Raw genomic sequence first — 12,724 nt, forward strand, 5'->3', positions numbered from 1 at the left:
CTCTGAACAGAACTTAAACAGGCTGAAACAATAACATTTCTGAGTAGCTTTATTAAACAAACACACAGATGGCTAACTCTCCCGCAACTCTGACCTTGAAAACCAAATTCACCCCAGGCTTATTTCCCCCTCCTTTTCCTCTTTCAAAAGGGAATGGGTAAAATCAATTATAGTTTAACGAGCGAATGAATGCACTTATGCGATACACTGTGAAATTATATATTCTTCAGAGCACCTTCTCAGATTCCCTTAATTCTGTTTATAGGGGACTGTGGAAATAAACTCTTACGGTGTGAAATCATCAAGGTTATGAAGTTATTTGAGATAGCTGTACTTATCTTGCAAGTAATCAAGAATGAACTACAGCATTTCATATAAAAGTGTGATGTTTATATTGTTTTCTTTTTTGCTGCAACTGAGAGATACTGTAAGAAATCAAGACATTCTGCAGTAGAAAAAGCAACAGAGGGCAGCAGCTGAGGCACTGCAGTTTGAGTTGGGCGAGCTGAGGTTTATTCCCAGCTCTGCCTCGATCTGTCCTGTGACCTCAGGCAACTCACTTCTACTAAGACTGCAGCTCTTCAGGGACAGAGTCATTTTTTACACCCTCGTTCAGGGGCCACCCTGATCCAGGTGGCATTCCTTAAATGCTACTACAATACCAGCCGTGGATAGGTCAGTAATGCAGAGAGACTTGAGTGGCAGGGACACAATTCTTTTTCTTAATCTGTTCTGACTCATTCCTTCTTCAGAGTAATCAGCAAAAGGTGGAAACTCAAATTCAGTCCCAGCAAAAGGATCTAAAGGACATCATAAATCCATGAGAGATGTTTAACAGAAACATTGGTGAAAATTAAAAACATTCTCGCTAGAACTTTCTGCCAGTGAACAAAATCAAGTGTGGAGGCCACACAGTTGGGGAGGAGGGGGAGCGGAGTGAGGAGGGGGAGCGGAGTGACGAGGACGATGGCCCAGAATAGCCTCAGAGAAAACATTTCATCCCAAGGAGTAGGCAATGATACACACATCCACAAAGTCATCTCTTCTCCTCCTCTGCCATAATGTCAAGGTTTAAGTGAATAATTAGGTTGATGAGCTAATTCCATTACTGCCTATCATGGCAATTAATATTGCCTGGCTGTCTCTGCACTGCTCCACACAATCTATTGCCTTTCGTTCTGTTGACTGATGACTCTTTGGGTCAGGACCATCTTTTGGTTTGTGTTTGCGCAGAGGGGCTGTGGTCCAGAACTAGGCACTGTGGGAAAACCTAATCTTGCCTGACTCTGTGTGGGATTCTGAGCAACCCACCAGCTTTTTATGCTTCCTTCTGCATGTGTAAAATGACCAGAAAATATTTTTGTCCAGGAGATGTTATGCAAGGACTAAGCATCACTTACTAACAGTTATTCACGGCCATGTTCATTCCTTGCGAGTCACACGCGAGAACGAAAGTGAAAGCATGATGTGTCCTACTGGAATAAAATAGCTAACCCTGAGTATTTGGGAACTTTCAGCAGTTTTTGATAAGCTCTAGTGCTATACCTAGAATGAAAAAGAGACCTATACATCACTTTTATGCACATATTTTAAAAGCAAGTGTTCTATAATTTTTTCAGAGAAAAAGAGGGAACTAAAACTGACACATTCAGAGTTTTGATTTAAGGAGGATGACTTACTCTGCAAATACTCTAAGAAAGAAAGAAAGGAAGATTTCTAAGCTACTGTGGTCATTCAAACGACAATCAAGACATTAAAATACTAATTAGAAAAGTATCTTAGTGGCAATAATATGTAGGGAAATAAACCGGAGGGACAGCTCACTGTCTGTGCTTGTACTCAGATCTACTTGAGTTGTCCTGAACAACCCAACCCAAGCGCTACTGCTGCCAAGTGTACCATTCTCAAGGGAAAGAAATATAATCAGCCTGCCTATAACAGAGCTGCTATGGGAGTATGACTGTGTAGTGCTTTCCAGACCAGGTTCTCCCAGCACCTTATAAATCCAAAATATTCCTCTATTAGTTATGGAGGAGGAGTTAATATTGTGAAAAACTAGCTACTGTCTAGAAACCTCTCTCCCTCATATCCACCTTCCCCTACCTCAGTACTAAGCTGATTTCAAACCACTTACTTGAGTGTTTTTGGCCTTGCAGTGCCAAGGGAGTCCCCCCGCTGCTGCTGGTAGTGCCGGGATGCCCAGAGCCACAGAGCGCCTGTGGCTGTGTGGCTGCGGTAGGAATTCACTAGAGCTCCCACTTTCAAGTAATACGTTTTGAAGAAAGGGGGGGCTTTCAGCCAGTGGGTAGGTTCCTGATTTTATGTTAATGTTATTTTCCCTATATACAATACCAACATAAACTGCTCTGCAAAACTGAAAAAGGTAACTAAGAACGCATAAAAGGATGATAAAGCAGGAGAGCTGGGAGTGACTGCAATTTCCCCAGCACTGAATGTATGCAAGTGAGGAACAGTCCCACAGCTGGTTCAAGGCTTCCCAGCAGGGTCAGCAAAATCAACCTTTGCTGCTTTACAAATGAAGGGTCCTGGCGTGGTAGGGGTGGGCTTCTGTTATGGAAAGGAGGAAAGCAGGGAGAAGATGGAGTAGGGAGGGAGACCCAAGATACTGAAAGTTGAACTTGCTGTTCTCACTGTACTAGAGAGCAAGAAATGAGACTACCCCAAGCTCTCCCCTGCAGCAGCAGTTGTTGCTACCTTGGTTTCCAGGCTTAAAGACAAGTGAAAGAGGTAATACTGTCAGGGTAGTTTTGCTGCCTACTTTGACAAAGTCAGCCCTCCTGCAGCAGGGCATTTATTTTCCTTCTAAACCTCTAAAAAATTTTGCTCGTGTTCCAAGCTGCTGTAGATGTACATTTACGTTGAGTGATCTGCCCTTCCTACATGTTCCTGCTTGGTTAGTTGACCGTGAAAAGATTCTCACGGTCTCTCAGTATTTTAAATACAGAAAAAAGCCTCTTTTAAATACAGAAAATAATACGAGTAGCCACCAAGTAAGTGCTCTGGATTCCTCAAGTTCCTTTGTAAGCGTGCAGGGAAAGTAGTAACGCATAACTGAACGTGGGTGGCATTTCAAACTCACCGTAGTTGAAGATGCCCCTCCTGAGACTAGGTTTTTCCATTTTAGCATGAATGTTCATGCTCCTGAATCTTCATTTTCACCCTTCTCTAAGGTCCCTATCACCCAATCATTTTAGCACAATGATAATTAGAGCCAAGTCATGGCATGAAGATAGAAAGCTGTTAAGGAGATTCTGGATGTCATCTGGATGCAAGTGCAGTGTGAGTATCTATTTCATTAAGGGAGCAAGAGGATTAGCGGGGTCCTGAGCATCTATTCTGTTTCAATCGACATTCCATTAATTTACTCTCTCAATGGACAGGAAGAGAGATGTGACATATTTATAGTTCTGCATCTGAAACCTCCGGCACGTCTCAAGATTTATTAGTTTGGTGGTAGTTGCCTGGGGCAGGGACCTGGCAAGAGAGATCAGCAAACTATTCTTTCTCTACCCATTATGTAACAAGGCATGTCAATAAGGCATGCACGCAGGACAGCTGGAGTTCACCTTGGAGATTAAGGACACTGACTCTGTATAGCAAATGACTTTCCAAAAACCTTGAGAGCGGAACCTTCCAAGGACACCTCACAAGGTGAACCCACTCTATCAGGCAAAACAACCGCTGTAAAATCTGGGTAGAAGAAGTGGTAGTGGTAGTGGTCCTAATTTTCTTCTTACAGTGAATTGCATTGCTGAAAACGTAATCCTCTGTTTCCAGGTAGCTTCTTTTCTTGCACAGCTCTCCAAACAGTTGTAGTGATTCACAGATCAGATTTTACCGTGAACAAATGTTCAACCACGGTAAATCCACAGGCCCTGCAGTTTTGCCATGCAGTCAGCCTGAACAGTCAGTCTGCGTGTTGTACCTGCACTTCAGAGTCGCTGCTCTGGAACATGCATGACACTAAGTTTTCACAGAAGCTCTTAAAAAGAAATATCAGAAAATATCCGCCCCCTCACCTCTAGGTATCAAAATAAATGTCCAGATTTTCAAGCGCTTTAAAAAAATACATCAGCAACTGCAGATTCTGAGAATCTGAAAATTTGTCCCCCGTGCTTTATGACACACCAAATACAAAGTCTCACGCTCAAGCTCACATATCGTCTTGAAGTCGTGTCAGATTTTATTTCTTTGGCAGAGAAGCAGAGGTGTCAAAAGAAACGTAATACATAACCCTGCTAACATGTTGCTCACAGAAAACTGGGTTTCTTGACACCATATTGACTTAGCCTATTGGACATAGCTGGCTATCACAGATGCAGTGTTATCCTCCCTGGAGAAAGAAGCCGACCCATTCAAAAGGACAGGAGTCACAGTACCTAGATGTTTAGGTAAACTTAGGAGGTACAAATGGACGGAGCCTGTAACTCTGTTTCAACTTAACGAGCTTAGGGCTGGCAGCCAGAGGGACAGCGTTAGAGACAGGCACCCTCAGTTACCTCATACAGCAAACAGATCATTGGGAACTTGTTGCCACCAGCCTTCAGATCTAGTATCTGTGGGAGTCAGAGGCCTGCTGCATTCAGACTGTGGCCTGTGGCAAGGCTACAAACAGAAGTGACTGCTACCACTGGTCCTGCAACACACTTACGTGCCCGCTAGGAACTGAATCAGCAGATCTTAAGTAGTAAAACCCACCTGGCAGATGAAACCAGTGGAGGAGCACTGCCGAACCCAGAGACTGAATTTCCTCTTTTTCCTCTTGCGCAGCTCCCTCTCTGTGCATGTGGCAATGAAAACAGGATCCTCATCAATCAGGGGCTCATGTAGTACCTGTAGTTAGAAAGAAAAGAGGGGAAAAAAGAAAAATAGAAGACTACAGGATTCCTGAAAAGAAACAGCGCTTTAAATTCTTCCAAGGAAACACAATCCTTGCATTATTATGTTTGTGGACATCACCTCATACAAAGGAGCAGCATTACTTTTGTTTAATGCTTCCACCCAACAAAAAACATAGCCTGACCAAGTATCCTCCTTTGTGGATGGCTGCTCTACGTCTGGTTTGCAGATATGGCAAGGCATGGCTCTCCACCTCTCACTGTCAGCTACAGTTTAACATCCCTCCAAAATGAAGCAGTGTTAAAGGGGATGCCTCTCAGCTTCATCACAAGCTTAATATTGTTTGGTAAAACGTCTTCCACCTAAACATCCCCTAACATGGTTACAGCAAAGGAAAGTACATAGCAAAGAGAGAGAGAAATCAAGGGAGACAAAGATATTTTCTGCTGCCACTTGAGGAGATGATGAAGAGACAAGGACATTTTTCCAGGTGGCAGCAGCTTCAGGGGAGTCTCTCTCGCCTCAGAAACTGAAAAATTTGACAAAAGGAGAGAGAAAGAGAAAGGAGAAGACACAGGGACAGAAAAAAGACAAGGCAGAGTGGAGCAAGTAATGAACATCTGTGAAAATGAAGCCATTTTTGCACTCTGAATCCAGAAGATGTAAATGGTTCTCTATTGCTTATAGCTGTTTCATTGCTTTTCCCTCCATTTACTGCACACCAAAGTTGTTAGGTTTTATACTACAAAATAGACCTATAGAAAAGCACTACTATCTCCTCGCAGGCCACAATTCATACCACCTTTAAAGATATATGCAAAATAAGTCAGATGGGGTATGTACTAAAGGAGCCCATTCTTTTCCAGTGACCACGCATCTACGGGGACCACCTCAGATATAGGTATCCATGATACAAAGGCTGTCATTCTCAGATGGATGCTTGCAATGTTTGCATGTGTGTTACTTTTGCGTATACACTCACCACAGGTGCACATCTGCATGTGCCCAGTGACAAAAATGAGAACAATGCTGCATTAAACCTGGGAGGTGCGTTCATAAGGGAGATGTGGTGGGTAAGCAGTTAAGTACCATTGATGTATTCAGGAGGCCAGCAGCTGCTCCGGATGTTGGCTGAACATCTGTCAGCCCAAAATAGGCATCCATGCCGTCCCCATGAAGTGGTGGCTGCAAACTTTCATTTATACGTACTCTAGTTCTTAAGAGCTCATAAAACATTCACAGGACCATCTGAAAGCACTCTTACGAAATGTGCAAATTATACACCAAAATGCAGATGTAAGTAAGGAGAGTTGCATACAAAACTACTTGCTCTTAAATCTGCCGCTGCCCCATCTGGAGCCAAACCCTGTTCCTCTCTCAAGGTCTGCATGAGACACTGCCCTTTCTGAATACCACCTGCAAAGCTTTGCAAATTCACCTCAAGGAGTTTGGACAGTGATTTGCAAATACTAATCTTGACCTCATTCTTTTGTCGCTTTCTGTCTCTTCCCTGCAGAGGGAGGACCACATCCTTTGGCATGGGGCTGTTAAAAATTCCTCAGCTTTTGGAAAGGCCCTCTTACCTGCCAGATCCTGCCAAACAGTGAGGCGCAACTGTTTAATCTTCTCCACTGTAGGATGGTGAGCGGCAGATAGAAAAGGCTGTATAACGTGAAGACATTTTTTACCCTCTGCCCTTAGCTCAACTCCCTCTTCTGTACCACAGCATCAGCCACAGCAGCTCTGCTGCATCCTGCTTACCCTTTGCGTTCTTTCCCCCTACTAAGACAGCATAAGGCCTGCCAGCCTTAAGTTTAGAAAGCAAAACTGAATTTTGAAAACCTTTTCCCCATCCTCCTCTTCCCCCTGTCCACCCTAAGCCCAGCCTTCCCCTAGGACTCAGAGGCTTCCCTCTTTTCTCCTACCCCAAATGTCCTTTCCATTTCTCCATAAGAAATCCCTACTGAACTGCTGGGAAAGGGGAAAGAAAATCGGACAGGATAGGGCAGAATTTGCTCCTGCTGCAAAGAGGGAATGTGGTCAGCAGAGACATTGAAATGAGAGCCCTGGAGCTTGCTATTCTTGCTTCCTTCAGAAAGGGTGGGGAGACAAGTGCTGTCATTCCACATATGCAACCCCTCTTTTAACAGCTATAAGGGACTTGCAAGCAGTACAGCATTTGGGATGTGCCTGCTGCTGAACAGTTGATCCCCATCTCTTTTTCAAAGGAGGCAATTCGCTGCTGCTTCCAGCGCTGACACGGTTTTCTTATGCCAAAAGGTAGTCCTGCTGCTGCTGACAAGCCCTGTTAGTTCATCTTCCCTCCTCTACCTTAGTTTCCTTGCTCCTCCTGTTACCTCAAACCATTCTCCTTGTCAACTGCCCCTGCAAGTGATATTTGCTCCTTTCCCATTCCTCAGTCTTGCTGTCTTTGCAACGCCCTCTTTTGTAGGAGTAGGCTTACTACCCCCAAGCCACACTCATGCTTCCCTGCTTCTTATTCTCCTAGATAAAAATCTGTTTTTCAAGCTTAATTGACGCCTACACACAATCTTGGCTGCCTCCTCACCACTTTTGACTCAGTCCCCAAACTCTCCCCTTTTCCTGTTCTGACTTTCTTTGATGCAAGGTATTTTGCATTTTTTTTCCCAGAAATCTTCCCCATTTCCCTCTCTCAAATCTTCACTTTTGTTCAAGTGTAAGGAGCTTCTCATGAAGTATAAGGAGCTTCTCGTGTGGTTGCTTCTTTCCCCCCCTCCTTGACCCCTCCCCAGCAATCCAATCCTTTTACCTCATATTCTTCATTGCCATCCTCACTCCTGCTAGGTCTTCTTGTTAAGCTTTCACTCTCCATTTTACCTTCAATATATACACGTACCCCAAGATCTTGGAGTCTTGCCTCTCCAGAATTTGTCCAGCTCTCAACATCTCTCAGTACACTGAACAAAACAGCTAGTCCTTGTCTGGAGTGTCCTTCTTCTCCATTTTGGATTTTCTCCACACCTCCTTCCACCTTGCAGTCCTACTCACCATAACAGCCCAAATAGGCTGGTAGGCAAAGACCTGAACCACCAACTATTCTGTACTCATACTCCTCAGCCTCCACTGCCTTAGATAATGAACCAACATGTGCTTGATACCTCATGTTCCCTTGGCTCTGTGGCTGCCCCCCACACAAGCAGTCTCTTCAGTCTGTCCCCTGGATGAACTTCCTCAGCTTGCCCTGGTCTCCAGCTTTGAACACAAGCCCTGGGGCAATTGCACCTGCATGCACAGATTCAGCTACTGTTTCTGCAGTAGTAGCTTGCATTTCTGCTTCTTTGCTTCAGAGCTCCTCCTGTCCAAACTAAATTCTCTGCTGGTCTCTGACATTTCTGCTCAGATATGCAGATACGCATTTCTGCTCTGTCAGTTCTGTTTTTGCTATGCTACATTTGAGAGCACCTTCCTTCCCTTAAGATAACTCCTTACTATCTCCTTTTTTGGTCACTGCGGACATCTCGTTCCTCCTGCCACAGACCACTCTGGCCAGTGAACACGTCAGCCTACCTCCAACTCCTCGCAAGGTCTTCAGAGCCAGACAGTGCCTGCATTTTCTATGCTCTGTGAGCAACAACTCTAAAATATATAGCTTTTCCTACTCACTCGCATAGTAAAGTTTTCATCCAAGCTCACAGCCATCCAGTAACACTTTTCCTTTTGGCTTCAAAAGGCAATCCTGCCCTTCTGATTACTGCTGGAAAGTCACTTCCTTGTCCATCGTGTTGACCACATCATTTTATTTCTCTCTGCTGGCTCTCCTTCTCCAATATATCCAACAGCCTCTTTCTCTTCACTTTCAGTCTTGCATGGCCTATGCACATTTTATTGACCCTCTTTGTCATCACTGAAAGGCTAAGTCCCACCTCCAGCTAAACCATGAATTCAGGCTCCTCTGCCCATTTGTTCAGTCTTCAGTCAACTCTCTTTGAAGAAAAGTAATCAGTTCTTAGAGCACTCCATTATCATTAAGTAATCTAAAAATAGCCACAAAGTTTCATCATTTTCTAATGTCAGACTCTTCTCAAAATCTGGCTTTACCCATTAACAAAAAAAAAAAAGAGCCAAGAGCCACAGAACATCAGCAATTTACCTTGTTATTCAATAATCTTACTGTTCCTTTGTCTTTCTTTCTCTTCTTCCATGTCTTATACTTGGCCCACAACCTCTGAATATTCAAGATCTTTGTATTATACTCACAAACCCCAAACACAGAAAAGCCCTGGTTTATGACCAGGATTGCTAGTCACAAGTGATCATTTTGAAAATAGGGAAACTGAGACACATAGGTATGACTTCACTAAGATCTTATAATTTGGAAATACCCAATATAAAATCAGCACTGAATCACAAGGACACAAAATAGCTAAGATTTGATCAAACTGTTATTCCCGCTTTACGTTTTCAGAGAAGTTGCCATCTTACGCCATGAGCCGGCGTTGGAAGAACCGTGTTGAAACTGCTTAGCTGTCCTCTGTGATACCATTGAGAGTGAAACACAGACAAGCCCTTCAGTAAGCAGCCAAAATAGAGCACGATGCCTTTGGAGGAGGAGGTTGGAGTTACAGCTCTGTTTTTGCCAGGTTGCTCATCAAGTAAAGATTTAAGTCAGCAGCACTCCTGTTCTTAACTGTTCCCAGTTCCCATTTTACTGGGCAGATGCAGAAATGTCTGGTTCCATGATGCCAGGGAGAAGGTATTTCGGAGGGAGAGGGGAAAGGAGGGCAAGGAGTTGTGTTCCTGACCCCAACCCCCCCCCCCCCCCCCATGCTGGTCAGGGAGAGCCACAGACAGCAATCCTGTCTAGTCACACCCCACTGACAAGCACTTAATTGTTCAGCAGACAGAGAAGGATGTTTGAGCAGTGATGCTATTTTCTTGACTCCTCTGGTTTCTGCAGCTCGGTTTATATCCTTGACAGGCAAGTACCCTTGAATTTGTTACAATATATCCTCTGAGCTCAATCAGGGCACTTTCCCTGTCTTCATGCTTCCAGCTCTAGACAGCAGCATCGCTACAAAGCAAAGCAGCAAAGAGAAGACACTGATTCTAGAAACTGAACCCATGACCCCACCTCCTGTGGCTCAGGTACAGGCAGCAGTGATGCATAGACTTGTTTTTGGGGAGGGACAGGATCCACACAATACTCCCCCCTCTTGCTTATACAATCTAGGTCAGAACACCATTTCTTTCCCTTCTGAAATTGAAGCTAGCGCTGCTGATCCACAGTTATATTGTTCTGCCCTTTCAGTAGGTTCATAAGCTAGAAAGTAATCATTTCCTTCTGTTTGCTCCGTATGTTTAGCAAAATAATTATAACTCACTAGATTGTTTGCTTTGTTTTGGTATATTGGCATAGTTCTCTCTCTGCTTAGTTTCTTTTCACAGAAAGTGTGATGTCATTTTCGCATGCATATTCTTTCGGTTCACACACAAGAAGAAACCCTAAATATTTTTCGAGACACAAATTCCACATAAAGAGTCTTACCTAGCTCTCCAAAAGGAAAAGATCAAAAATATAGAAGAAATTACTGTGAAGGCAAACGCCGTCTGTTCTGTCCACGGCACTGAGGTAAACAGGGCATTTCCCCAACCTGTGTTCTGTGAGCCCACATTGCCGAAGGAAGAAAATCGGTAACAAGTCTACCTGCAAGCCCATAACAGCCTTGTGGCATTCAACAGGAAGAAGCCCAGGTCACTTATTTGCTTGATGCCATGTACAAGACATTATGGTACAAGGGATCAAAATTCTGTCCAGGCAGGCACAAAACTGCACGCTGCAGGATCCCATGGCACTTCACTTGAGCCTTCTTCCTTACACGGTCCAGAGCTAGCCTAAAGCTGGAGCACAGATCAGGGCTTCGGCACAAACCATTCAGATGCCATAAATCTCATGCCTAAAATACAGATGCACCTTAAGCAACAAATCCATTTTGAACATAGGATTCCAGACCTTCGCTGATCACAGAAACCTGGGCCCCCCTTCCCAAAATGCTTTCAAAGGCAGCAGATCCATTAGCCCCTCCGAATGGGTCTTTTCCCTCGCCTTTCCCTCAGCATCTGTGCAACTGGATTATTATTTCTAGTTTCACCATGTCTGACAATCTGGATTCGATGTTTGTTGCAGTCCGCTAATCTGCACTCCAGACAGTTTCCAGGGAGAGGTCTTTTCTGCTCTTTCGAGCAGATGGGGGCCGTGTCTCTTGCGACTCGCAGTATGCAGCTCTGGCTGATGCCACCCAGAACAGCACTAGGCACAAGGCTTCTTTCAGGAGGAGCTCTGGAACATCCCCAGGAGGCTACCGGTGCTACGCTAGGCTATTTTTAAACAATAGATTCAAAATCTTTTCCTTTCTCACAGAGTTATTTTTGAAGCAGTATCTTAGTGTTTTTTGTTCCACTCAGTTCCCTCAAAACAAGCTGTACAGAAATCACTGACGTAAACACTGAAAAAGGAACAGAGGAGCGGAGGGGGAAGGAAGAGAATTTGACTGTCATTTTTTCCTCCCTTCCCTCCCTCCACCTTTTTTTTTTTTTTATTTATTTTTAAGTAGCATCTCTTTACTAAGCTAAGCAAAAGCATGCATTTTGCCTATGGAGATTTAGATGTTTGGTCACTGCAAAGAGGGCACTATGGGTTTCATCAATTCAGTTCGCAAACCTTGTTTGGAAGGGGGAAGGGAGGGATATACATGCAAATCAAATTTTAGCCTCTAATGGATTTGCACTCTCAGCATGTCCCACAGCCCACCATTATAAGCATTTACATTAGACACAGTGATCACATTTCTGAACCTTTTATCTTCTGCCCATTGAAGTCAATGGCCATAAGGATTAGATTTCATATCTTAATGAGAGCTTGGTCCCAACAATACCATGTCTGTAACTGCCTGTTTTGTCTTGATGTAAGTGCACCTCGCAAGCCTGGCTTAGTGAGGACATTCCTGCCTCCCTTCTCCCACATCTACCCTAATAGCTTTTTGGAGAGCTGCATCGTCCTGAATTTTACAGAAATGATTTTTATTGTCTAGAAAATAGAAAAAAACCCTCCAAGTACTCCCAGGTTACTCCCAATCTTATTTTCAGGCACACTTGAACTGACAAGATATATTTAAGTCTTCACTCATTTTGTGCAGTCGGCACAAAACCTGGTGCTTTGGAGGGGAAACAGGAAGGAAAAGAGAAGGAGACACACAATGCCCTTTCCTGACAGCTGTGTGAAATCAATTTACACTCTGAAAACTGAGAGCTATTTAAAAACTTACTGCAAGAAGTAACATATATGTCACATTTGTTCCTTTTCTTTCCAGACTTTTGAACTTGATCAGTAGCAACAGCTCCAAAAGGAGCATTGTAGTGCTTCCTACCACACTGTAGTGGAAGGAAGCTTAAATAGCGTATGCTGAACGTTTAAATTAAAAGAAAGACACATATTTCTTTGCACTTTTTAAAAATTTTGTTCAACTGTGCAGCTATAATCAGACAACTACTAGCTTCATAAGTCTCTATACTTAGTTCCTTACATTGTTAGCCCTGTCTACAGAACAGATTTCCTACAGAACAGATTTCTGCTGCACCCCTAATTGTACCTGGAAAATTTAACAGGGACCTCTTTACTTTTATTCTAGGTGGCCTAGAAATATTTCCAGTTTACTGTCACTTTGTTTGGAAATACACACGGCAACGATTTCTTCTACCGCAGCATTACCCATCATCAAAAATCAGGACTGGCACAAGGCCCAGGCAGCGCTCAGGGCAGCTGACAACTGCAGTGAGCAAAGACAGCTGCTCCTTCTGCTCATTTTCCCTTTGCCCAGTTGTGGGG

The 12,724-nt window shown here is 43.8% G+C and overlaps 1 protein-coding gene across 1 annotated transcript in view; it reads right to left on the bottom strand.

Annotated features, from left to right (window-relative positions):
• PGBD5 (piggyBac transposable element derived 5) overlaps window positions 1-12,724 on the bottom strand; it is a 69,887-nt gene that overhangs the window by 23,304 nt on the left and 33,859 nt on the right. Inside the window, exon 3 of the mRNA XM_068939051.1 lies at window positions 4,720-4,854. Within this exon, the coding sequence (XP_068795152.1) occupies window positions 4,720-4,854 (135 nt within the window). The remainder of the gene's footprint in view (window positions 1-4,719; window positions 4,855-12,724) is intronic.

This window comes from Struthio camelus, chromosome 3 (assembly GCF_040807025.1).
Source record: "Struthio camelus isolate bStrCam1 chromosome 3, bStrCam1.hap1, whole genome shotgun sequence".
NCBI classification, from domain to species: domain Eukaryota; kingdom Metazoa; phylum Chordata; class Aves; order Struthioniformes; family Struthionidae; genus Struthio; species Struthio camelus.